The following is a 26958-nucleotide window of genomic DNA, read 5'->3' as shown; positions in this document are numbered from 1 at the left end:
TTCCCATCCAAGACAAACTCCACAGAGATTAGTGAGAGAATCTTGACCTCAAAAGTAAACTATGACAACATGTATTTTTGGCTTTTGACTGATTTGGCTACTCACCTGCTGGAGTTAGGGGCTTGTAGCTCAATAATGTGCACTTCTTGGTTTTTGTCGGGTCCAGACAGGACACAACCCTTTGATGTCTGTGTCTCCACGTAGCCTCCCAGGTAGTTCAGAGACAGGAACTTGGTATCGATCTTGCAGGTGTCAGAGAGGACTGCATCTGGAAGTAGAGAGATGTTTGGGGTTCCGGTTGAGGGGTTCTGTGGGGTTATTTTGATCTCCCAGAGGAAAAATACAGAATTTTTTTGTTGCCTCTCAGCCACAGAGAACTCAGAGGACAAGTTCAGCTGCAGAACAGCACCCCCTGCTTCTGGGAGCAATTCAACACTCTGCTCCCAGAGACTTCAGTTGGGTTTATGTTTGCTTTGACCCTTATAGTTTCCCTGCAACTCTGCATCTGGTATTAACATTGTCACTCATCCAAATGTAGCACTAACAAGGTTAAGCCATTTCTTGGATGAGGTGTCCTGGTTGGTATGACCTGTCTTCCTGACAAACAGGGGAACTTGTTCTTTCATTTTACATGGGGAAGCTAATCCAGAGATATACCACAATGCCCACACAATAGGAGGGCAATAATATTCAGGAGCATGTCAAACCAGCTGGTGTTTTTCCTTCACATTTAGAAATGTTAAGAAATATGTTAACTGAACCTTAAAGAACCTTCAGAACATAAAGTTAAGCCCTTTCCCAGCACTCAGAGAAAGCACATGACAGATCCTTCCTTATTTGGCAAGCAGAGCTTTGGACAAAGTGTAAACTGAAGGTTGGCACTTTCCTCTCCGGAAACCTTGTGGTACTTTAAAGAGCTAAGAAGAGACCTCGAAATCAGCCTTGGGTAGGAAGCAAAGTGAGAATCTGTCCATCTTCATGAAACACTACTGAAAATATGAAGGGGTGGAAATCTACAGTGCTTTGCTTGAAGTAAACATCATGGCACTCTGGGGTGGTGCCAAACCAGAGTCTCTTAATGACACAAGCCAAACACTTGATGGCTGAACAACCACACTTCCCCCAAACAGCAACAAAATAGAGAGAATATAGTAGCAGTGGAGCCATTATTTCTCTTCAGACGTGGGTTTTGCTTATTTCCATGATGGGAACGATGCTCATTAAAAACAAGACTTCCTGCCTGAAAGCCATCTTGGATGTGCTGACTGTTCACTAGAGCATGAAGAATCAAAAAGTCCATACCTCAAACGTGTGAACATCACACAGTCTCCCCCAAGAATCCCATAATGCTGCTGCACTTCAGACTCACGCCTCCCTTCTCTTACCTATTACAAAAATTGGAAAGGCCGGAACTACATCTTTTTTTTTTCCACTGACATCTAATTAGCCTTCGTTTGCCCCCCAAAAGAAGCCATACATTTCCTTTTTGTTGTTGGTTTCATCAATACACATTACAAAAGCAACGCTTTTTCTGCCAGAATTGTGCTTCTGAGTGCTGCACAAAATCAAACAAATGCAGGTTCCAGTTGAAGATGTTCTATTATATTGGCGCAATATATGCTTGTTTCCACTAGGGGTAATGTTGCATTTCGCAAATTACAATTTATTGACGGTGTACCTGGTGTAAACAAACCTCTATATGGGAAGGAAGGTAGGACAGAAATTTGGCAAGATGTGTTTCTTCTTCACCCTGTTTTAAACCCACCTGTTGATATTATGAAGTTAAGTTTCTTTTCTGCAACTTACTGTTACCCAGAAGGTAGATCCGTAGGTCCATGTACATGTTTATGTGTACATTCAGAAACATAATTCTGCCTTTACAGTAAACTAAATGAATAACACCTTTTTGATATGAGGATTGGAATTCATTGAAAAGACACTAGATTCGATTTGCTCTATTCACAGTTCCTGCTTGTGATTTTCACAAAATCAAAGTGACCGTTTTTTAAGCATTAACCACTCTATGGGTTGACTTTGATTATAATCTTTCTATTAACGGCGGATTCACTGGGATACACTGGGAATAAACTGTCTTCACACGCGAGAGATTTACAGATAGTGCAGCAAATTGTGCTATAATAATAGGAAAAGGAATGCTACTTATTTTGATGATGAAATTCTTTAAAACTTTTTGTGATACACCTAAACAATAATATACACAGTATCAATGCTTTTTATTCTTCCAGGGTTCCAATATTTCTTAAGGGTATAAGCAGCAACAACACAGAATTACCAAAAGTAGCCTGTTAAATAGTGTAAAAGGGTGAATTCCTGCGGAGAGAAGGAAATTCTTTTCCCAGAGCAGTGCACATATACCTTTAGCCAAGGCTCAAACACAAAAGCTAAGTTATGGGAACTGAAAGGGAAGGGGGAGGCATGCCTTGGGGCCTAGAGCTATGTTTGGGATTTTCTAGGAATATAATGCACACCTTCTCCAACTTTGATGTAGATGTCTTGAGTCATCCTGAGTTCAGAGAAAGAGGTGACTGCCCTGAACTTCTTCTGGGCCCAGTTGAGGAGGTGCTCATTGCCATGGGGAAGGGCTTGCTTCTCGATCTGGGAGGAGAGCGAGAAGTTTCCCGGCTGAAAGTGGACCTCAGAGCCCTCAGATACCTTGAGGAGGAGAAAAGGTGAAAGCATTAAGAGGACAAAGGAGCTGTTGTTATCTCAGCTGTATATAATACGATAATAAATACTGAATTACAAGACAGATGTCTGTGTGTTTTTTTTCACCATCCACTTCAGTAGAACTTTTTGAGTAATAGTGGTTTGCCTTCATCCCACTTGATAGTGTAACTTCAAGGCTTCAGCCAAGAATGATCCATTTTAAGAGTGATATGCACAGAAATTTCAGTTTAACTTCATTCACCCTGAAGGTCCAGCAGACTGACTTTAGCCTTTCTAAAATTAAATGTGCTTTCTAAACATTGGTAAAACCCACCCTTCCCACTCCACCCCAACAGTTATTTCAAAGTTTCTACAAATATGCTCAGCATATTTTTACACACACTGTGCCACACAATAAGGTGTCTAGTTTCCAGTGTTTATGTGGTGTACTGCGTTGAAGTGCGTCACCACAAATGTGTAGGTCTGCTACAAAATGGCCTCTAGGGCTAACAAAGAACACCAATATACCTGACAAAGACAGATGCAAAAGCTGTCAGACAGGAAGACAGTAGTTTCTCACTGACACACAAACACTGAAGTCATATGACAGTACATGTGTATTAATATATATTATTATATATTATATAATATAGCAAATATGACAAAAAGAAAATGTAATCTGATGAAACATAAACCGTTGTTCTTTTCCATCCTTAAAACATAATTTAACCATTCACAGTGTAGGTTTGAATACCTTAGCAAGTTCCTTGGCTGACGACATTAACAAAAGCTAACTCGAGAGAGAAGTTAGCAAACACAGACTCCAATCAGTGAAACAAGATTAGGGGTTATTCACAAGAATACCAAATACCGTACAGTATGGTTGCATGGAACACAGCATGAATGGCAGAGCACTATGGTTGACACACAAGCCTGCATGTTTGGCAAAAAACACCTTGAAAGACATTAACACTACTGGGGAAATATTTCATAGACTAATTACCACTAAGGCTAAATTATATCATGCAAATGTGAGCCTGAGTCAGCCCTTGTTGGAACGGGCAACCTGATTTTAGTTTGAAAGCTAAGGGGGCTACTTCCCGGGAAAGTCCCCCCTCAGTGCAGCATTTTTTTTTTTTTTACAAAGCTCCTTCCATAGAATTTGTGGTGTCACTGTGGATTTTCTTGAAAATTGCAAACATGACAACCAAATATAGACTGTAGCTAAATTTCCTTAGAAAACATCTATGGCCGTCACACAACAGCAGCATTTATGTTTGTCTTCAATATGTGTAAGAAAGCGACAATGGATGATTTATGCACATGGCTTTTTTCTGCACAGCAAACAGGCAATCTGCAGGTCAGGGCTGGAACTGGTAATATGCATGGTGGAAAAAGGCCACATATACCGGCATAAGTAACAGCTTGAAAACATAGGTGGAGTGCTTCGACCTAAGTTGAAGGAGTTCTGAATTATCCAGAGTTCGTACTGAAAGTTATGGGTCTGATCTGGTACTGCAAGGACTTATTTGCAGTTAGTGGGCTGCACTTTTTCCACTAACACCAGTATCGATTAATATATATTGTGTGCAAAAAACAAATACTACATAAAACAAATAATCACCATAAGCACATTCTGTTCAGCCATAAAAAAATGTCTTTAGTCTTAAAAATATGGAGCCGAATAAGTGCTGATATATGTTTGACAGGGAAAATGGCCTGGCCATATTTAAGAGGCAACACCCCTTTGGCACTTAATGGAGCTAAGTCCATATGCTTCATTTCAGAGAGATAAACATTCTCATGTGCTGAAAACTTACTGAAAAATCAAAGGAGATTAAGGGCACGGCCTAGCTCATTTTATTTCCATGCTTATTTTCTTTCTCCCAAGGTATCCTATCTGTATAGAGAGGTGAGGCGGTGTTGGATTAAAACATTAAATTTGATTTGAATCCAAGAGGACTACGTAAGACTAGTGCCTTGCCACAATGTTATGTAGTTGTCCCTAAATTCTGATTATGCTTAAATGGTGACAAAATACTATCCCTTCGGGGTCTTTAGGTTTGTCAGACGTAACATTTCAGATTTCCTCATGCACAACGTCTCTCTGACCTCTGGATGCTGTTCTCAGCATTCCTGGCATTGTCACCAGAAGCAGTAAATACTAACGCCAGAAAGACAAACACTATCGAAGAATTCAGGTTATTATTCTTAGTATGTTTACTACGATAAAAAGGAAAACAGAGAGGGATGATGATGATGAGAAGAGATGTTGTGCTCTGAGCCAATGAGGAGGGGCTGGGGTCTCCATGTTAACCTCGCTAAACCCAGAAGAGTTTATCAGTTTAACTGTGGGAATACGACTGTAATTAGTCACAAAGTATTAGAGGGGAAAGCCTGAAAGCCAAATTAGCTCCAGGCCTTCCAGAGAACTGAAAACCTCAGGAATTTGAAACAGGGAAGCGAGGGACCCACTCTAGGCTTTAACAAACTCTCTCTCTTTCACCCCTGTTGCATGCCCAGTTGACAGACCAAAAAGAGGAATTTATGTCTTGGGCCTAAGCAAAACATATAAATACAAGAATGTCCAACTGCAACTGAATGTAAACTGTCACTTAAAATGCTTTTTGTTGCTGATGCATTTACATAGAGAAAAAAAATCTATTAAAAACGTGATTAAAAGAAAACATTACAATTATAGAAGACAATTTCATTCGACATGAAACTAGAACACAGAGCACATGAACAAATCAGTTTTATGTTCACATCAGCAATTTCTAGAAGATCAGTGCTGCAAAGCTGTCACGTCTGTCTAGAGTTCCTTAGAGCACAAAGCCACAGCCCACAGCCAAGTAAAGCGTAGCCTCACTATATAAAAATAGAACTCATCTTTTATTGAGAAATCTATTGTCATTATATGCCAAACTGCTTTGAAATACAACCCCAATTCAAAAAAAGTTGGGACAATGTGTAAAACCCAAATAAAAACAATGCAATAATTAGCAAATTTCATCCATTCAACCAACCTATATTTTATACACAGTAGAACATAAACTGAGACATTATTAACCCATTTTGAATTTGACGGCAGCAACACATCTCCAAAACGTTGGAAGAGGGACAGCAAAAGGCTGGAAAAATACAATAATTACTGCAAATAAAAAAAAGAAATGGAAGTTCATTTCACAAATACATTTTATAAAAAACAAAAAAAATTCAGCGAAATGTTCCTCCTCGTAAGATTGGATCCCTCCAGTTACATTATGTAATATCATCAAAAGATTCAGAGAATCAGGAGGAAAATCTGTGTGCAAGGGGCAAGGCCCAAGATCAAAACTGGATACCCGTGACCTTTGGGCCCTCAGGTGGCAATGCATTAAAAACAGGAAGGTTCAAAGCAATTTCACGGCAGAAACACTTCACCGTTAAATTCACAAATGTTAGTTAAAGCTGTGTCATGCAAAAAAGAAGCCATATGTGAACATAATACAGAAACGCAATAGTGTTCTCAAAGCCAAAAGCTCATTTAAACTGTTCTGTGGTCATATGAATTAAAATTTGAAATTCTTTTTGGAAACCATGGACGCAGTGTCCTGCAGACTAAAGAGGAGAGGGACCATCCAGCTTGTTATCAGCGGACAGTTCAAAAGCCTGCATCTCTGATGGTGTGGGGGTGGTTTAGTGCCTATGCCGTGGGCAGCTTACACATCTGGAAAGGCACCATCAATGCTAAAAAGTAAATAGAGGTTTTACAGCAACATATGCGCCTCAGCATAACGTCTCTTTCAGGAAAGGCGTTGCATATCTCAGCAAGACAATGCTAAACCACATACTGCATCCATCACAACAGCATGGCTTCACAGGAGAAGAGTCCGGGTGCTAAAAACTCCAGCAACTCGTCTCCTTACTTCCCAGACGTTTACAGACAATCGTTAAAAGAAGCATCACCTGTTCCAACTTTTTTGAGAGGAGTTGCTGCTAAGAAATTTAAAATGAGGTAATATTTTTTAATGAAATGGTAAAATGTCTTAGTTTCAACATCCGATGTGTTGTTTATGTTCTATTGTGAATAAAATATGGGTTGGTGAGATTTGGAAGTTTTACACAACAACCCAACTTTTTTTTTAATTGGGGTCATACAACTTAAAAGTATAATTAAAAAGTATTACCTAAATATTTTGAATTAGGATATATCTTCGATTGGGCAATCAAGAGCTAACAAAAATTTAGAGTAGTTATCTAAATACCCATGGGACTGAAACTCACTTTTTTCATGTGTATAATGGGAGAAAGTCATGGTGTCATGTTTCTAATGGTATTTGCAGGCATGTATGGAACTTTAACAATAGAAATGTTTGTTAAAGTGTGTATACATACATGCATACATGCATACATATGTACATACATATTTACATATACATTTCCTGCCCTTTTCTGCCTATTCACATCACCATATTATGTGCAATAAAAAGAGGAAAGCATGCCAAATATTTGAGATTATCACAAATTAATCCTCCACTGCGCTCTAAGCAACACTCTGAGCCAAACAGAGGAGGAAAGTGCAGAAAGGGTTGAAAGATAGTATGAGCATGTAATAACTCTCTGGCAATATTAATGTGATGGATGCATTTGTGGCTGATTTGATCTTCTCTTTTCTGATGAGATACAGGGAACTGATCTCGCTGCTTGCTGCAGATATGCATGTGTTCCTGTGAACTGGCAGGGTATGTTGCGGAGAAAACAATACCATATGCCTCAGCGTTACTACAGAGCATTCTTCTGCCATTCCTGTCTCCAAATAAAAACCAGTAGTAGCTGCCCATGTTTTCCATTAACGGTTACATTGAGGAAAGTGCATGAGAGTTAAAGAACTCATTCTATAAACCTTCAACTTAATGAAAGAAGTACAGTAGTGAAATATATACATTTGGCCACAAACTCATCACACAACATACAAATCCCTTGGTAAAAGAAGATGTGGACATATTAAATCGCACTGTCGACTCATGATGTTTCCTGCCTGCTGCTGATTGACAAGTAACACAGCAGAAAACATTGTTTTACAACAAACGACTGCATTGTAGAATTGTAAAAGCCAGAAGGGTTCGGTGGCCAACAGCAACAGTGTGCTCAACATCTCTGAAGCTTTTCCAGGCAAGTCCATGTGTCCACAGAGCCCAGAGCACTGGGACCAGGAAACAAGGACTGGCAGACCTGATTAGCCCCAGGAAACAGCATCTTCGGTAGAAATACAAAGTGAGGGAGGTTTGGCAATGGGTTTCTGTTCTGTGTAAAACCCAAAACCAGTTCCTTTTGACTCTATTATGCTACGCTCTCACCACAGCAGCTCCTCAGTTCCACCTGAGTGTTATAGATCAAAAAGTGTGGGAATTGGCAAGCTCCCTAACATGCAGAATGTTTTCTATCTGTGATGATGATAGCTGGATATCATATTTTTCATTTAATTGATTGATTGCTACACCCTTCCCTGAAATGACTGTCCAATCAAAGCTACAAACTGTAGCGGGGCTCAGCAGATCTGGCAAGCATCACATTTCCCCACATAGAGCAGTGTGCACAGGGCCTTGGTAACAACAGTATTTGGAACTTCAAGCATTTAGAGGGCTGTGTCCATGTTTTAGGATTTCAGAAAATTGAGTAGGGAGTGGGTTTAACAGTGGGTTTACTGGCCCTAACATCAGCTCTGTTTGTTACTATATATATATGTCTACCTTATGAAAAGATGAAATCTTTACAGGTTAGAAAAACAAATCTGGGAATTGTGGTATTTCAGTGTTGTGGCATGTTAAGTGTCATGTCTGAATGGTGAGAACCTGAGAAGAGATACAGCATTTGGTGCAGTCAGGCTGGTGGATAAGATACCAACAGCTTGCACTGCCAGAGGGCTCTGTGCTGTCAGTCAAACACAAAAATACTTACCACCTTATTCACTAGGGGCCCTGCAGTCAGTCAGAGCCATTAGCTCAGCTTTGTCTGACTGCAGGGGCCTCCTTCATCATTGTTAGTATTCCCTTCATCTCTCGCCCCGCTTTTAAAACTGCAGTTCTGTGTCAGACAGGCATTATACCGAAGGACAAACAAAGTAAGGTAAAACCTCAGTTTTGTCCCTGAGAGCATACAGTACCCTTATACACAGGCAACTAGCTACTGTGGCTATTGTAAATTCATCTGAGGAAATGCAACCTTCTGTATCTTATCATTTGAAAACCAATTACAGTTCCTAACAAGCAAAAAAATACTTCATCTGCAGAATTCTTCAACATTATTAGATACACAGGAACAGCTCATTCTGTATTTTAGCTTTTAATGATGGTTGTCAGCTGTTTCCTGTCAACCACCACTGAAAAGGGGAGACCTTTACTGTGATGTTGAGCTGCTGGTCTCCACAGATAGCCCCATCTCGCTGGCCACACAGCTTAGGAAAATAGACACAGGCCAGATGCAATGTTTTAGTTTCTTTTGACATTAGAACATTGCCATCACTACAGGAAATAATAATTTTAAAAAGCAAAAAGCATTTGGCACTCAGACTTCATTTCTTCATCAGTGGTCCCAGTTGCATAAGGAAAGATATTTTATGTCTGTTGTGTCTTTTTACTCCACCTTAAATATTGAATATTCAGTTTTACAGGGGCCTCAAAAATGCCTTTGCATATAAAAGGTTTTGGTTAAAACAAATTTTATACCTTTTACACAAAGGTTTATCTGGATGAATATTAAGGGTCCCTCTTAATGCAGACATGGTAATTACCTTATGTGTCTGCTTGATGAAAGTCACATGTCAGATGCACCTAAAAAGCTCCATAATGTCTACAGGAGCCACACTAATACTAAAGGCACATGTGTGCGCATGTGTGTAATGCATATATTTTGCAATCCACCTTTATCCTTCTCTGTGTCACATTGGCTCTCATGGTAGGATGCTTTGCCTGTGAGAAGTAAGCAAAAAGACACTCGACCACATATGGATATCATTTGTGTACCTGATACTGCATTCTTGTGAAATGTTGTGGTGTTAACATACTATTGAAAATTATTATGTTTGGGAAGCCTAACACACATAAAAGTCTCCGGAGTGCATACAGGCAAAGAAAGGCCTTTCATACCATTTTAATAAAAGTGCGGTTCTCATTTTGCTGTGATTTTCTCTTGGGAGACACAGGTTTTGAACAAGGGCACTGAAGCAGTCCATTTTTACATGTCTTTGTAAAGTTTCCCAGCGAGGCCCCCTGGTACCTTTACTAAAAATGGCTAGCTCTCCAGGGGGATCTGGCTCAGGCTATGTTGAGATACCCCTCACCAAAACTTACTGTATTCTTCTGTAAAGCTATTTTGAAATTACTAAGAAATTTAAAGAGAGGCTCTGTAAGTTTTGAAGGAAGACAGAAGAAAGAAGAAAAGTACATAAAATCAACAAACTGTTCTCAACTCAAGACGCCCAAACATTTTGCAGCTACAGCCTTACTTGGCATGTTATAAGCAGAAGTTTATGGGGAATAATGTTGAGGCTGTGTAACTATTAGCTATTCTCTAATTGTCATCTTGTATTTTTTTTTTTTTTTTTATACATATCCTAGAATTAACATGTGGATGTGTTTCAACATCAGATCTAAGAAAATCCTGTGAAATGAAGGCAAATTCAACGTGCCGTTGCCCTATAATTACCATGTGTGGCCACAGTGGATAAAAGATAAAGACTTGAATGAGCGATGTACAGTACTTAGAGCACATTTCAGCAAATACCAGTAGTTAAGAGGATAGACAACCTTCCTCAGCAGAACTTTAGTGGTTTAGTGTTTGCTATCACACATTCCTGTTGTTAGCATTTTTGCGGTACCCGGATACACCCTGCCTGATCTGAACAGCTGCCAAGCTATCAACAGGAATACTTGTGGGGGGGGGGGGATACAGTCCTGTGGTTCTGTGTGAGAATAAAGCTGACAATGCACATTTCACATTTTTAGATAAATATGTTTCATACTTTGATTTGGGGGAGTGAAATTGATTTGGAAACAACAATGAAAATGACACAAAAACAAAAGACGCAAAAGAAAACACTGCAGAATTTTATATGAATTAAATTAATTACATAAAAATCTACCTTGTGTTCATCTACTGTATATATACAACTATCATACAATCTTGCTCTGAGTTTCAAGAAGAGAATTAAATATTATGTGTGGGTACACTGAGATGAATGTCTTGCCACAAAACTGTTCATGTATGCAGTCGAATTTACATCATTATTTTGGGAAACCTCTACTGGACTTTGCAAATTTATATCACTTTACATTTCTCACTCAAAAAGGAAGGCTACTGATACAGGAATATGGTTTTGCTTGTGAGAAAATGAACACAACGTTTTAGGAAGTAGGATTTAAAGGCTTTTAGTGATGCTGGACTCACATAAAAGGTACGTTTGATGCCCAGGGCCAGATTCTCTGTCTTGATCTTCCAGATCAGTGGCTGGGGGGAGTTAAGCACAAAGACCAGTGGCTTCTGGTGGCGCAGCAGAGACTGGATGGGCTTCAGATTGAGCTCAACCTGGTAAAACAAAAAAGAGAGATTGAAATTACATTGGGAGCAAGAGGTTGATAAAAGAGTATCAGTATACTGAGGGCGAGATGAGAGAAACAGTATATCACTTGATCCCATTTTGTTTAAGTCCAGTGTGCAAATGTCAAACCTGATTTTCTCATGTTCAGTTAAACATTACTAAAAGTATGAGGCGATCCACACTCCTGATTTTTTTTCTCTATAATGCTGTAGGTTGTTCTTTTTACCACACTTTGTGTTTGTTTATGTACTCACTTTGCTGATAAACTCGCATAGATGGCATGCTATGTTCTCCCTAAAAGGCACATGCTTTGCTCTGATGCTGTTTGTAGCCCCAGTGAGATCTGAACTTTCACACAGTGGCGTCTTTGTTAACACGGGGGAAAAAATAGTAAGTGGCATCCGTTTGTTGCCATCTCTACATCATGCAACTATGGTTCTCAGACCATTAAAATAGATTTTCACAGTCTGTTGGTGAGACAGGGAAAACAAGCCCACTGTGTTGGGACCTAAACTGTTGTTTTCTTGTTTTCCGTGTTGGACTTAAATGAATCATTATGGGCTAATGCAGTCAGGTGGTTCACTAAAGTCAAGCTCATCTCAGGCTGGGATTAGGCTTTCAATCATCTTCTTTTTTAATACAAATGTTTTTGATAGACATTGACATTGCAAAACACTGAGTTGGCGAAAAAAAATTAATGTGGTGTCTTCAGCTTTTAGTGAGCTGATACTCTTGATGGATAGGACCAGTCTGACACCCTGTTAACTTCCTCACATCTATATTCTCAGTCTAAGCATATCAGACCCATCCCGTGTGTCAGCAGTAAATGCACATTATATAACTAGTCCTACAGTAACTTAATCGGTCATGGCTTGCAAAAATATTGGCTTATGCTTTTACAATAAATACAGCCTTCGTGCTTTTACTGAAACTCATAATGGAAAAAAAAGGGTCCATAATTACAATGATGGAGATGGTAAAAATGAGTTGACACTTTAGTATTAGCTTGAATGGGTTAGAACAATGAAGAACTGTAGATAACATTGATACCTATAAGTTGTATTGTTGTGGTTATAGTATGTAATTTATGTACAATGCACAATTTTCTTTTACTTACTATAAATCCTATTGACAAAAATTGATATGTGTGACCACTTATAGAAAACACTATGGGATATGAACCATACCAAATACTGCAGATGCTATTGCTTTTAACATTTTGTACTTTTTCTCCTGCCGCACGAATAATTTCACACGTGAGACAAGCTGCGGTTAATAAAAAACAAAACAAAAAAATCGTCAATGATTATTTAGCCGCAGTTGATTTTTCCTGTTAGTGTCACCAGCAAATGGCAAATGCAGTCAACTACAGTTGATTTCTTTGACTTCCAGGAGTTGACCAAGCTACAAAACATTTCCTACTTAGTGATTTGTTTTAATGGTGTCTAGTTTATTTGCTTTTTCCAAACAGTTATCTGAACAAACTATGCCAAAGATAGCGAAGAAAGCAACTTTATGGTCTATTACGATTAGATGGTGATAACATATCAATTTATATGAGTAGTGAGTCTGTGAAGTTAATGTAAGCTCAAGAGAATACAGGTTCACACATATTATAGAGAGTCAGTCAGATCTAAAGTTTTACTTAACATGACATGGCTTTACATGGTGTGCAGCTTGTGATAATTATATTGCAGTGGCTGCTTTTTAGTTGTTATAACGATATTTGTAATTATAAACTGAATATCACGTCTAACAAACTTGTCCAACCTTCTCTACAGTGGAATTAGCATTTCTGGTATTTTACCAGATTTATAATCATAATTATGTAGTGTAGTATTTGGTGTCAGGGCTCTCTTGGGTTTCCCTCTTCAAGTGATTTGTGACCCTCTTCTAGTTGGTATCAGAAACTTTGTATTTTATCCTGAAGTAAGCAGTTTATAGGTGTCCCTTTTTTATTTCTACATTTGAGCCAGCTACTGTCTGGAATTCCTGAGAAGAAGTTAGAAAACCGTATTCAGACTGAAATTGCATGATGGGATCAAACAGACCTTCAACTTTGAACCCTAACAAACCTATGTAATTGAGCGCTACAAAGAGAAGATACTATGAAAATCTCCAAACCCCTTAGTGTGGTCCAGACCTTGTTTTCTGAGTGACGATGTGGAACTCAGCTGCTTCACGGTCACAGTTCTGCCACAAGATCAGGGACATTTGTGTCACAGTTTGTGTCAGAACTGTTACGCCCCTAAAACATACACACACACACATTCTTTGCTACACATTGTTTTACCAAACCAACAGCATGCTGGGCTCTTGTCCCCCTTAGCAGAAATGGATTCTAGATTTAAATATTCTGACAGGTGCTGCATGAAGCCATTTAACAAGAGATACCGACAGCGCAGAATGAATATGATCAAAGCCTAATTATTAGTCTTCCAAAGATGTAAACCTTGAAGGCGAGTAAGACAAAGACAAGGGCTTAATCGTGTGGTGAATGTGTTGAAAAAAAATCTTTTCAAAGTCCCTCTGAGACATTAAAATGGAAGAAATTACCGAACACTTATCTAGGAGCCATACTGAATGGGGATCCAAACAAACACATCAGAGACGCGCTGTTTTCTCCTCTTTTTTTGCATATTTGCCTGCCCTTTAGTCCAGACTATGGAAAAAGTGTGTGCATTGCTCCTCCGAGAATAACAACCACCAAGATATAATCATACCTGGCTCAACTTTGAGGCCCTGGCTAAAAGAGATGGAAGAGGGAGGCGGAACAAAATGAGAACAAAACAAGAGTGAGAGAGAATTTTAAAAAAGGAGGAATTTTAAAACCAGACAGAAGACGTGAGTCACCTGCAAACACACGCATAAACAGAGGAGCAGAGAAAGAAAGCCAAACGGGTGAAAAAGGGAAAACTGTGGTAATACTGATCCTAGTGTTTTTCAACAGGTAAACAGTCAGAATACCAATCTGAATCGGTTTTCGATTGCGCAATATAAGCAATATAGAGGGCTCAACAGCAGCTGGTGTGAATCCCAGCCCACAAAGCTGCTGTCATGAGGTTTGGTAATACTGGTGTGCATAGCAACAGACCTGTCACACAGCCAGGGTGTGGAAAGAAGAGGTGCAGAAACACCAGGCATCAAAGTAATTTTAATAGTGTTCACAAGGATCAGGTGGCACTGAGTTGTCCCTGGTGCAGCTACCTTCAGAGGACCCTGCAGAGAGGGTCTGCTGGGGACAGAAGGCTATGTCTGATTGATTATCAGGAGGCTGGCACAGGGATCTCAAGGTCCACAGTGTATTACAGTTAACGGGCACATTTGCCAGCAACAAGGGATGGAGGCTTGTCTGGACCTATCACGTTACTGAAACTAAACTCCACACAAGGGACGACAGCTGTAGCAGGATAAGCAAAGCCCGCCACGGAGCATACCATTAGTGGTGGTAGCATGTGTAAACAATAGAATAGTTAAAAAAATAAAATACAGCTTCAACTTTAAGCTTCAAATCATCTCCAACAACAAACACAGCACCAACTGGAAGGAAAACGCCTTTACTGTAAAGCAGAACCACATGTTTAGATTTAGATCTCACTGATGCCTGTCAAAACTGTAATTGTAATGAGTAATTTGTTTGTCCAGTCTTGAGCATGTGATTGTAATTTCAAGGTAACTAAATCACACTTAGTTTAAAGTGCGTATCAATGCTAAATTGTGATACTTTCATTGTGAAATCCTGTTGCCAGAAATGTAACCAGCAGTAACCCTGCAGTCAGAGTCAGTATCAGTGTGGCTCAAGTGACCTTGCAGGAAAAGGGAGTTTCCTTTATTGACAGAGCTAATTAAGTGCCTGATAATCCCTGGAGATTTAGAGAAAACCCCAAACGTCCTTTAATTAGCCACAAAGTAAGGCTAATCTGAGAACACACTCTCCCTCCCAGGAAATAATCAAATTGAGAATGAGAGTGAATGAGAGCACAATGTACTCCATGAGTACAACAGGCTGGGCAGGGTCTGAATAACAACATGAGCAGCTTGCATGTTTTCAGCAGAAATCAGTATGAGTTAAGATAGATGAGTATGAAAGATTACGGACAAAGTGCTGAATGCTGAATTCTGGAACACTGCAAATTCTGAAAACAAAGAGAGCTGACTAACAACTACATTCAGGGCTACAAAAGGAGAAAGGCGCACTGTCTGGGCCCAATCATACTGTGTTATCTGATGTGTGTAAATATTCGTGTGTCTTGTCTGTCTGGATCTTGGTTCTTTCTGGATCACTGAGGGCGTACAGAGGAAAGGGGAGGCCTGAGCAAAGGAGCTCAATGATGGACGTGAGGCGAACCAAAACCGGTTTTACCGCTGTTATCAGCGCCACCCACATATTTGAGCAAGATGGGGATGCTACCTGGAGCCTTTCCCCTGAACTGTGATGATAATCTGTCTGCACTCAGCCCAACTGCAAGAAAACAGCCTGAAAACAGAATGTCAAAGAGGGACGGGACCACTGGTTAGTAATCTTTGAGTAATATGGCAGAATGGCAGGACATGCTGAAAATATTACACACCACTAAACAGCTAAAGCGTATATCTCTTTGGTAAAACTTGTACTAAAAGAAAGAAATGTGTTATATACTTTTTCTGCACCAACCAATGTTTTCAGGGGGAGCTGTTGCTAGCTTTATATTATTTCAGTACTCCACGCATGAGTTGTGCATCTGGAGGTTCATCTATGTTGGTCCATATTTGTTATTCCAATTTCCAATTGTACCATCTTTCATTTTTCGAAAAAATCAAGTTTCATTTCAACTAGGTGGATGAAGTCCTAACATCTTTCCATAGCTCTTTTATTACAGATTGCTCTTAAAAACATCAGGAGAACTGCCAGGAACAACAATGGTCCCAATGAGTGAAGTTTGACACAATTGATTTCGAAAAGCAAATTTCAATTAAAATGGAGGCTGTTTCGTGTGTGAGCTCAGCTCATATCTGACACTGAGCTCTCACTATGCCGCCTGGTAAACTCCTCCAGCTAGTCACTCACATAGTCAAGGATATCTGTGAATTCCAGCTGATAAAACAATCATCTGCTCTGCCTCACCCTGATTCAGAGCCAGTGGCCGTGTTTGATGTTTGCCTTTGGTAAAGTGATTAGAAGACGATTTGAGATATCACTTGCTGCTTAGTTTATTTTCCACCTTATCACCCCACTGTATTCCTAGACAGGCCTCATTTTAGGAGTTGTTTATTTTTGTTCTAAGTTTGGCAGCGATTTGGGAACAAGGTGTCTGTAACAATACCAAGCCCCTGCATCTTCACAGATGTGAAAGTTGGTTGTTAGCAAGGTGCAAAGGGCCACTTTGGCATGTGACAGAAAAAACATGTGGAAAAATGTTCAGACTTGATACCTACACAGTTGAACCAGAGCAAGGGGAACAAAAAAAGACCACAGCAAGATGAGGTCATTGTTTTGGTAGAGCTTAAGTGGCAAAATACCAACACCTTCAGGTCAACAGTCAACGCACGAAAAGATATTTTTCCTTAAAATCCCAAGGGGTTTAAAGCTTGGATGAAAATTGAGCAGTAAGTCTAGCTCACAAAGTTTTCTCCAACTGTAACTCTCATTTGTTCTCTTACTCTAGATTACATCTTCTTTAAACAATGTTATAGAACCTTTTGAAAATGTGAAAATTGTAAGAATTATTGGAGGAAATAATTATTAACTAAAGTTATTTTATGAAATACTAGGCCTCAACCTGGTACTACAAACTTACTATGACTTCCAAGTTCATCCACATCCCAGTGACTACAAGGACCTATCCAAGCATACAGCCTTTCCAATCTGGACAGTCTCTTCTTAGAGCCCCACAGGAGTATTGGAGAGAAAAGAGGCTTATGTTTCTTTGATCAGGACCACTGGAGCTGATGAAATTCTCACACTTTATTTCAGACAAATGTGAATAACATTTCTGAAGCAAAAAAATATATATATTGTCTAGACAAGCCAATGTCAGTACTGGTAAGTTTATTGAAAAGAGTTATGAGTCTGTAATGAAAACAGCCTACTGTGTAAAAGAAGGTCTGAGTAAAAAGACAAGAGTATGTTAATTTGTTTTTTCTTTCTTCTTCTTTTATTTTTATTTTTTTTACAAGGTAGCCATGTAAAGCCAGTCCATAAACATGGTCTGCTAAGGGTCAATGGGAATTGTCTGAGACTGCAGGCATCATGAAAGCAGAGAGAATCGTGAAAGCAATCATGATTTATGAGTGTCGGTTTAAAATTTCATCGCAATACTGTAAATGTTGAGATTTTTTTTTGGCGTGGACCAAAGTGACCTAACAGCACATTCTTTCTCAAAAACTTGCAACCAAATATGTGTCATAAATATCAGCTCTACAACTGTATTAATGCAGTTGATTTACACTTTATCACACGTTTACATGTATCACGGCTACATCCCCAGTTACATAAGTAAGTTTGTCTTATTTGCTCTTAATCAAACACAGACTGGTACTGATACTTTCATCTGAGCAGAGGTGAACACACATCTGTACATCACATGATTCCTACTTTTAGTGGGGGGGGGGTCCTATAGCTATAGGCTTCTTGAATAAATGATTAGCACATTTTCTCCTTCTGTTAGGTTAGTCTTAGGCCCTGAACATGAAGTATATCCCAGACGAAGCACTATGCACAGTCACTACTGAGGTGTGCATTGCATTTAATCGCTCAGCTCTGGTCTGGAGATTGGCCAGGTGCCAAAGTTTGTATTCTGAGTCATGCCCAGCTGTGCATTTTTTTGTGTGGGTAACAGTTCATATCACTTAGTTAATACCCACGTAGAATGGGTTCACTGGTGCAGACAGGAAACAATTAATTGCTCTCACGTCTTTACTGAATATATGGACAAACTGAAAGCCACAAGACTTTCACATACGGACGTGAAAGAGATCTGAAGCAGTCCACACATGGCAGCTGCAGAATGTGTGCGTGTTTGTGTGTGTCACAAATTGACCATGTGAACCTCGTATTAGTCCATACACACCATGTGTAACACCACGTCTTTCTCACAATTACTAAGTAAGCAATCAGGCACATCATGTTCTCGAGCAGCCCCTAAAACAAGCTCAGCCACAGGTACATCTTGTACTACAGGCTATCGTTAAAAAACATCCACATATAGTCTGCTGTGTGGTCCAGACACCACTTCCTCCCCCATCACCAAAGGTGAAGAGGAGAAGTCAGAGAACAGACCAGGCACCTCTATGCTGACTTAGAAAACCTGCAGGAAAATCAATTGGCAAACCTGCAAATCAACGGGATTTAAATTGATAAAAATTCTAAAATTAAGGAAAGTTCCTCTAATGGCAACTGCAAATTAAAGTTCAAGCTTAAATATATGAGTTCTATAAAGGAGTATATTCCTTACAGAACCCTATTCCCATGAAGCAAGATGATCTTTAATCCATTAACACACATACATTTATGATAGGACTGGGGAAGATCAGCTTTTGAGAACAAACTGTTGTTTTTCAGAAGAATGTTAAAAAAAACCTTCTTGTCAAACATTCTTGCTTCGTAAATCAAGAATCAAAAGCAATGTGGTCCTTTTCCACAGTCTTTTTGGTGATACCATCATTGACCTAATGTGGGCAACATTTTAGGATCCCCTTCATTTGAAGGTATAATTCCTTCTCTTCTGGATTATCCTTCCCTCCTGTCATGAAAGATCAGGGGCAAATAGTGTCAATGAGACCCTCTGACGCACTATGTGCCCTCGAACACAGGCACGGTGAAGGCTAAGCGCTTGGGAATCAGCTGTTTGTGTCAGAACAGGCCAATATGTGCCCACGTCTCAGGTTGAAAGCCTTCAAGCACCAGGTGAATGTGTTGATGCATTGAATATGTCTGTGTCCTTTAGGGTATCTTATCTAATCACAAGCAGAAATCTCCAGTCACAGACTGAGCTTCTACAGGGCCAACTAATCTCCAGAGCCAGAGTAACCTTTTTCAAGTCAAGGCTGTAGGTGGAGGAACAGACTGCTGGATTTGTGCATCCTTTGCATGAGTCCTCAGTTGACTAGGGAGGTGATAAGTTGTCAGATAGTAGAGCAATTGATGTCAAGAGATAGATTTCTCTCAATCTGAAGGTTGTATTGGAATATCCAAAGGGCAGTGCAATGAGAGGTCATTTAAAAAACGAAATGACCGAAGAGAGAAAGAAAAAACAAATAATTTAAAATAACTAAAATTCAGTACTGTACAATCTGAATCTATTTCAATGTGATTGTTATGATGGCGTAATTTTCCAGTTTATTTGCCTGCACAAGTTAATAAAAAGCAAATACTGTATCTTGATGCATTAAAAAAATAACTGAATCTTATCTGACAGCAGGTGTAGACAATCCCTAATGACAAACCTAATGTTTGTTTTTTTTGAACATTTATCTGTATCTAATCATAATTCATCTTGAGAGAAGCATGTTCTTTAGGGCCTGTCAAAATTCTGCCGCCTCTACCCCATCAAGAGTGTGACTTTTGTTTTGTTTTTTCTTGGAAAACACAGCTTTCTAACGAACATCTTCCCCTTCCAGTGTCAGTGGTGATGTACAATCTCCACCTTTGTTAAATGTTCTGCTAATGCATTAGCAAATATTACATCATTGCTCTCTTGTTACAGCTCTGTCGATGATTAGATCAACAGCTTTTGCAAACTTGAGCGATTAGGTACTTTTGCTTCTCCTGTTAGAAAAGCTAAAGTGTAAGTGTAACACATTTAGCTAGCAGCTTCTAGTTCACTGAACTAAATTAACTGATTCACTGTCTCTTGTGAAACTTGCTATTCTGCATTCATCTGCTCTCTTGGTCCATCTGTCATGAATTATGGTATTCGGTTTTTGAGGACCCAAGTAAGGAAACAGCAAGAGGAGGCTTCAAACTCAAAGGGGGTTATTGTGGGGAATTGTGAGAGAAAACAGAAAATCATTTAGGTGAGAACTAAACCAAAACTAAGAATCAGAACATAAACCTAAATACAGGAGGGAGAACAATTTTAACAAAACCGCAAATGAGCTGAAGAAAGGGGGAAACGGGACACATACACTCCTACATACATACATACAAATACGAATACACTAAACCAAGAGAGGTCTGCACAAACAGGGATGAATGAACAGTAAAGGGACATAAAAGGATAAACTAAGAATTACACAGAGTGGAAAACAGAGACAGATAAACGGTGACCGACAAATAACTAAACCTCAGACCAAGCAGATGGGTACAAATACCGGCAACAGGCGGAACAGTGAAACACAAGTCCAAACAGGGAAGGGATTAGTGGGATTGCTGTCCAGAGGCATGCAACATAACAACAAAGATGAACTGGCAGGGAACTGAGGGGATAGTTGGGATTAAAAGGACAGGGGACCAGGAGAAAGTAACCAGGGGCTGATTACACTAAAGACACTAAACACATACTGTATTTACAACACACGCATGCACATGATCAGGATTGTACCACCACATTGTGAGCCAGAAAAAAACCTTGTACTCTATGTAGGTGTTGTACAAATCTGACAAAACTCCAAAGTAAGTATCTGCTTTGGCTCCGCTACATTGCATCGTGTGGAGTAAACATGAAATCCTACTCATTGTTATGACTACACAAACCTATCGTTTATGTTTATTTAGTAAAGTTTAAAAAAAGCACAAAGCAACAAAAAAGAGATAGTAAGGTTGATGTTAACCTGCTGATGCCGCACATTAACACACAAAAACTGCAGCTCTCTGAATTTGCTCTTGGCAACGTTTAAGCAACAAGTAGCAACAAAAACTGCAAAAACAAGTCTTTGCAGGCGGCTTTCCACACTTATTGGGGGGAGCTACGAGGGATGGGAGGTTGGGGTTCGGGACACTTCAAAATACAGACACAGCATTTTGGAAGGCCATGAGCTCATGATTCATCTTCAAACTATGACTAAGAGTGAGGAGTCCTGCCATGAGACATGCTGTAGAACGCCTGAGGCAGGGGGTCGTGTCAAAACAGAGATCGACTTTAGGAACACGATCAGGTGTGCTGACAGCTTGAATGAGTGCACTAAACAAATCTGCCTAAAACAAATAAGTAGTTGAAAAATATCAGTCATTTACTACTTGTCACTAGCAATGAGTCCAAAATGGAGGAAGCTAATGTAGCTTTTAAGCTGCATAGCTCTATCCACCTTTATTTCTTTCCTCTGTCAGAGTAAGAGAAGAGGTTTGCAGACCTTTATGCGACAGGAGTAGATAGTACAAACACATCTTTTGTATACACAGGGGGAATTTATTTTACAGTAACTCCTTTTAAGAACTCTTTATTGACTAAAAATATGTATAACACCGAGAATGAAATGGCAAATAGGAAAAAATGGAACAAAAGAGTTTTTTGGGAACTACTATGACTTACTGGAGTTAAAAGCATGTTTCTTGCTTTATTTAGTTATTTGCTAACTCAGTAATATGGATGTGAACACACCAACAAACACCACAGCGCCACGTTTATGTGAGTGAGTCTTTACTTCACAGCATTGGCCAAGATGTTTCCTGTAAGGAAAAGGGAAAAGGACTGGCAGCTATTGTCAATCGAAGATTCAAACAGCGCAAGAAGGGGAAGTGGAAAACTGAGTGAAGCCAATATAACCCTCCTTATCAGTCATCACGTGATGGGTCAGCTTTGGAACCTCTCACTGGTCAATTTTGTTGAACAACAATGCACAACACTCTAGAGAGTTACTAAATAATTAGCGACCCCTAACTCTAATTTATATACTGGGAGTATGTATATGTGTTTAGATGATTGCTGTAGGTTTCCCTTCTTTCCTATTGTGACTCAAAGTCTAGAAAATACTTAATTATGGAGTTAGATAACATAACTCAATTATACAGTTTCTTTTACTAAGGATGACTCACTTCGACCGGGGTGTTGTCTGTTCCCTGTGGGGCATGTCCTCTGAGGTTGATGATGTGGACTTCCTGAGGGAGGCTGACAGTGCCCCTGCTTACACAGCCTGACAGGACAGTGAAGCTCTTTAACATGGCCTGCACTGGGTGTCCCATTCCCACTGGCAGCAACTCACAGGGGCTGCGAAACAAAGTCCCTGCAAAACATAGAATAAGATACTTTCAATATGAATTATAGAAGACTTCTTCCTTTTTTATAGATTAATGTCCTCTGGTTGTGATCAGTTCCAGAAAAGAAAGGAGTGTTACAATATAAAAGCAGACACATATTTCCTTTAAACACGAAGAACTTAAAACCACAAAATTTAAATGAACACTTATACTGTCAGTTATTTCTGCATGGTGCTAGTGGTCTGGCTAAAATATTTCAATGCTAAAATTGCATTTGAGTAGGTGCCTGTTTTTTGTTTACAAATGCAGAAATTATTTATTCTACAAACAGTATCAGTACCCAACAACTTACGTTCAATAAAATAAATTGTATTAAACTGAGTAATTGAGTAAATGGAAATCGCTAAATAATGTCCTACTTTTCCCCTGAACAATAAGACAGAAGTATGTTTCTGTGTAAGGTATGAGTCATTTAATTATACTCCACTCAAGGCAATTTCAACTTTTTTTTTTTTTTTTTACTTCAGTGGTAAAATTTGACCTTATCTAATGACACTGGAGAAGAACCAGACTATACACTTTCAGAGGACTACACACTGTCTTGTATAGCTTGTAACTAACCATTAGCTGCTGCCTTCACTGGTTTCCTTGGCAATGAAATGAGTTCCTGGACCATTTGAGGTAAAAAACCTGTCAGTGAAACCTACAGTAGTGATGAACTTCACATGTTCCAGGTCTACACATGTCTTAATGCACAGGGCATTATAACTTTTTCTAAGGTTTTTTAAACCAGTTATGTGTCAAGAGTAGAGTTTAACTCCTATCTCTCAATGAGAGTATTCTAGTTATTATACTTTTACACTTTACTTTCTTGACTGAAAGAGCTACGTTTTTAATGTGATGCACACTTATACTATCACACTATATTATTACGCGGTAAAGGAAATACATTCGTTGTCATTGTCAGAAGCACAAAGCACTTTTTGTCTTCCTGACGTAAATAGTCAAATGGGGGCAAGTAGTAAATCAGGTCTTCTTGACTTAAACCCATATTCACAAAAACACATATTTAGTGCTCTTAGGGTTAAATCTAACATTGCCATTATTCTTGCAAAATACAGAACTTCTTTTTCATCAGGCAAAAGCTGTCAAGTGTTTGACAATCTTCACCACGACCTGAGATCTTCCTTTAGTGTAAACTTCCTGTATGCTTTATATCTGTATGACCCACCTAAAGACATTTGGGGTGTAACTTCCACACACATCCATCTTACATGAAGTCAGGGTGGCACAAAAACACAGACTTTGAATGAGCTACTAAACAGCTCCTTTCAATTAGAAAGTCATCTATAGGGTGTTAATGTCTGTGTCGTAGGTTTTACATGTAGCGCAGAGTCAGACCCCCCACCGGTCTTGTGCCAGCCAAGACCTGCTCACATTTCAAACCCAAACGAGAAAAACTGACATTGCCAATAACAATCAGGTGGAACATTTGGAATAGATTTAAATTTAACTGAAAGACAGTTAGATAACAATGTTAAAATCTCCCCAACTGAGTCTGTATACACAGTGCCTCAGCAGCGGGGTACAGCTAGGGGGAAACTTTTCTTCTTTTTTTTTTTTTTTTTGCTCAGAACACAAAGCTATTGTTTTCTCTTTCCATGTTGTCCAGTAACCCTATGTTAGATCAGTATAAAGTCAGAGATCATATATCGCATAGCTCATCTCTTATTGTATGACAAAAAAAAAAACAAAACATATGCTTTATTTTCATAAAGCATCTTAGTCTCATTATCTCATTATCTGTCTCTTGAGACAAATCCTTAGCCCTTGACAAAGGTCTAAGGCTGGACTTTATACTCTATTTTGTTGCTTGTAAATTCACTCCAAGCCCAAAAAGATTAACTCTGTAAGTCTTTGAGAGCATACATATTTTAAAACATGGTAAGGCCTATAGTGATAAAAGCATGAGGCGTAATGGCAAAAACCTGTGGCGCATCAGTATTTTAACCCCCACCTAACCCCCCCCGCCTTCTTTTTCATCCCAAAGGACCAAACCCTATTCCCTTTCTAAGCATGTCATCATGCCTCACTCCCACAAACACATCTGAGGGCAGTCCAACTCACTTTTTCCTCTCACACATGGAGAATAATAAACAAAAGACAGACAAACAAAGAAAAATGGAGTTCTTTCTGTGAGACTGCCAAAATGATTACAATGCTCAGGGAAAGATCTGATTTCTAATAATTTAAAAATACAATAGAAATAAAAGGAGGCATTAGGGGAAAAAAGAAAGTGTTGAAAAGAAAAGTAGGGCAAACATTTCATGAGTTTGTTTTCGCTGAGCCTAAATGTGGTAATAACCATCAGTCTGTTCAATAATTTGTTCCAGAGCAAAACTTTTTTCATGGACTTTGGAAGAGATATTTTGCATAGATCCACCATTTTGCTAAATGGTTCCATTAATATTGTTAGTAACAATTTATCTGCTCAGTTAATGGATTTAACTAACATTTTATACTGTATAAACTCACAACTCTGCAGAGGATACATTTTATCACCTCACATTTTCTCCAGTGACACCAACAGACCACAGTTTCTTCTTGTTCTCAAGAAATAACCAAATGTAATGGGCTGAGTGTTACAGAGTCCATGGGCAGCTGTGGCTGATAGACAAACTGCCCATGAAACCCAGGGTTGTTGGCTTGGAGTCCTGTCTCTTCTGAACTGTCCTTCAATAAACCATCATCTATGTGCAGCTGTCCAACAACGGTTTCCCCATGGGGATTACTAAGGTATCTGTTAATATTATTGTTTTGCACCTTGTTCAAGCTAAAAAAATAGAATGAATAAAAAAATGCAAAATTTCATAGGCAGGTGGTTAGAATTATAACTGGGCACATTGTTGTCCCCAAGAAAGAAAAGGTCTCCTAATCTGCACGACCTATGACCATTTCTTTGATGTTAGTCTTTAAACAAATGTTTTTTTGTGTGTGTACTTTCGGCTTATCCTGCGAGGTCAGGGTCGCCACAGCGGATCGTTTATCCACATGTTGATTTGGAACAGTTTTTACACTGGATGCCCCTACTGGTTCAACCCTCCCCAATTTCTACCGGGCTTGGACCGGCACTGCACAGCTGGGGATGGGAATGGGCTGTTGGGGGTTCAATATTTTGCCCAGGGACACTTCGACATGTGGTTGGAAAGAGACAAGGTACTTCAACGGTGATTCACTTGTTCTATCAGGTTGAACTCAACTGAGTTTCCATCACATATGCCATTGACATTAGCCTACAAACTTTCAAGGATGGAAAAAAGTGAAAGAAAAAATAAAGACTGCATCTGTTGGCTTTGTGGCTTTGTTTCTTGTGTCACCTTGTCTCTGTGCCTGCTTTTCTCCTCGGTTTCTGTCTCCTGTCCTCTCCAGCCATCATTTCTGTTTCCTCTGTCATCAGTGGAGTACAGAGTACGTCCTGTCCAGCTACCACTAGTGCCTTTTAGCTGGCCAGGCCAAACGCCCACAGCAGAGGAATAAGAGAAGCTGTTGTTCACTTACCCTACAAAACTAGACCAGCTTGAGCACACCAAGACAGAATAAACCAAAATTACTTGCTATAGTTTACAGCTAAATCAGATTTTTATATTCAAGCTGCTAATTCAAGCTAATAAAACCTCTAATGAGTAATAGCCATCTAAAAGATGAATGGCAGAGGCTGCTGCATCTGTATAGCCTACATTCTGGAAAATTCAGTTATGTCTACTTATAGATCCTTTGCAGCTTATTTTGGCAGCCCAGTGCCAAATTCTTGTGATGAACTGTTTTCTGGTAAGCTACTCTCTAATATGCCCAAACCACAGAAAATTAATTCATTATCATCTATTACCAAATCTAGGTTAATTGCAGTGCACTTTGGGGGTCTAACATCATGTTCAAAATACTGGCGATAAGATGCCTAATTTCCCTCACATCTGTCAAAATCTGATTTCTTACATCTGTGATACTATACGCTGCATATAGATGAATGAAAGGTGCATCAGTTTAATATAATAATGAAAAACGTTCCCTGCTGCATAACTATAATAAAAGACAGGTGAATTCTGTCTATTCCTTTTCTTAACTTTGAATCCTAAAAATGCATTTTGTTAAACGTAATAGTAATAAAATGGGATCCTAGTTCTCATGGGACTGTCTGTGTCCAGCTAAATCAGCAACAGACAAGGCTTTAGAAAGAAAAGCTAACATGGACAGAGACAGCCAGCTCCTGATCCCACCCAACAGACTCAACATCAACATCTCATCCGTACCTCAATCCTTCCCCCCTGCCAAGCTATGAGGTCAAGTCACATTCATTGAGGATTATTAGTCGAATGGTTATGTAAGGTTTTTAACTTGTGTATAGAGTTTAAAACAAGATTTCAAAATTTTAAACGAAAGTTCTAAATATCTATTCACCGTCTGGCAAATTTGCAATGTTTCAAACATTTTTGTTACACATTCTTTTCACATAATCAAATCTGCACAACAGCCTTGGAATGTTAAATTTCTAACACTGTTTGAACCAGGAAACATTGTAATATCGAAAGAATCTAAACTACAC

At 39.2% G+C, this 26958-nt stretch overlaps 1 protein-coding gene across 2 annotated transcripts in view; it reads right to left on the bottom strand.

Moving 5' to 3' along the window:
- tgfbr3 (transforming growth factor, beta receptor III) overlaps positions 1–26958 on the bottom strand; it is a 66282-nt gene that overhangs the window by 21914 nt on the left and 17410 nt on the right. For both annotated transcript variants that reach the window (XM_067512709.1, XM_067512710.1), the window contains exons 3-6: positions 22197–22384; positions 11095–11232; positions 2490–2673; positions 106–268 (exon numbers count right to left, since the gene is read on the bottom strand). In XM_067512709.1, the coding sequence (XP_067368810.1) occupies positions 106–268; positions 2490–2673; positions 11095–11232; positions 22197–22384 (673 nt within the window). The remainder of the gene's footprint in view (positions 1–105; positions 269–2489; positions 2674–11094; positions 11233–22196; positions 22385–26958) is intronic.

Source organism: Channa argus, chromosome 8 (assembly GCF_033026475.1).
Source record: "Channa argus isolate prfri chromosome 8, Channa argus male v1.0, whole genome shotgun sequence".
Classification (NCBI taxonomy): domain Eukaryota; kingdom Metazoa; phylum Chordata; class Actinopteri; order Anabantiformes; family Channidae; genus Channa; species Channa argus.
Note: the sequence above shows the minus strand (reverse complement) of the source record. Positions and strands in the feature narration are given on the sequence as shown.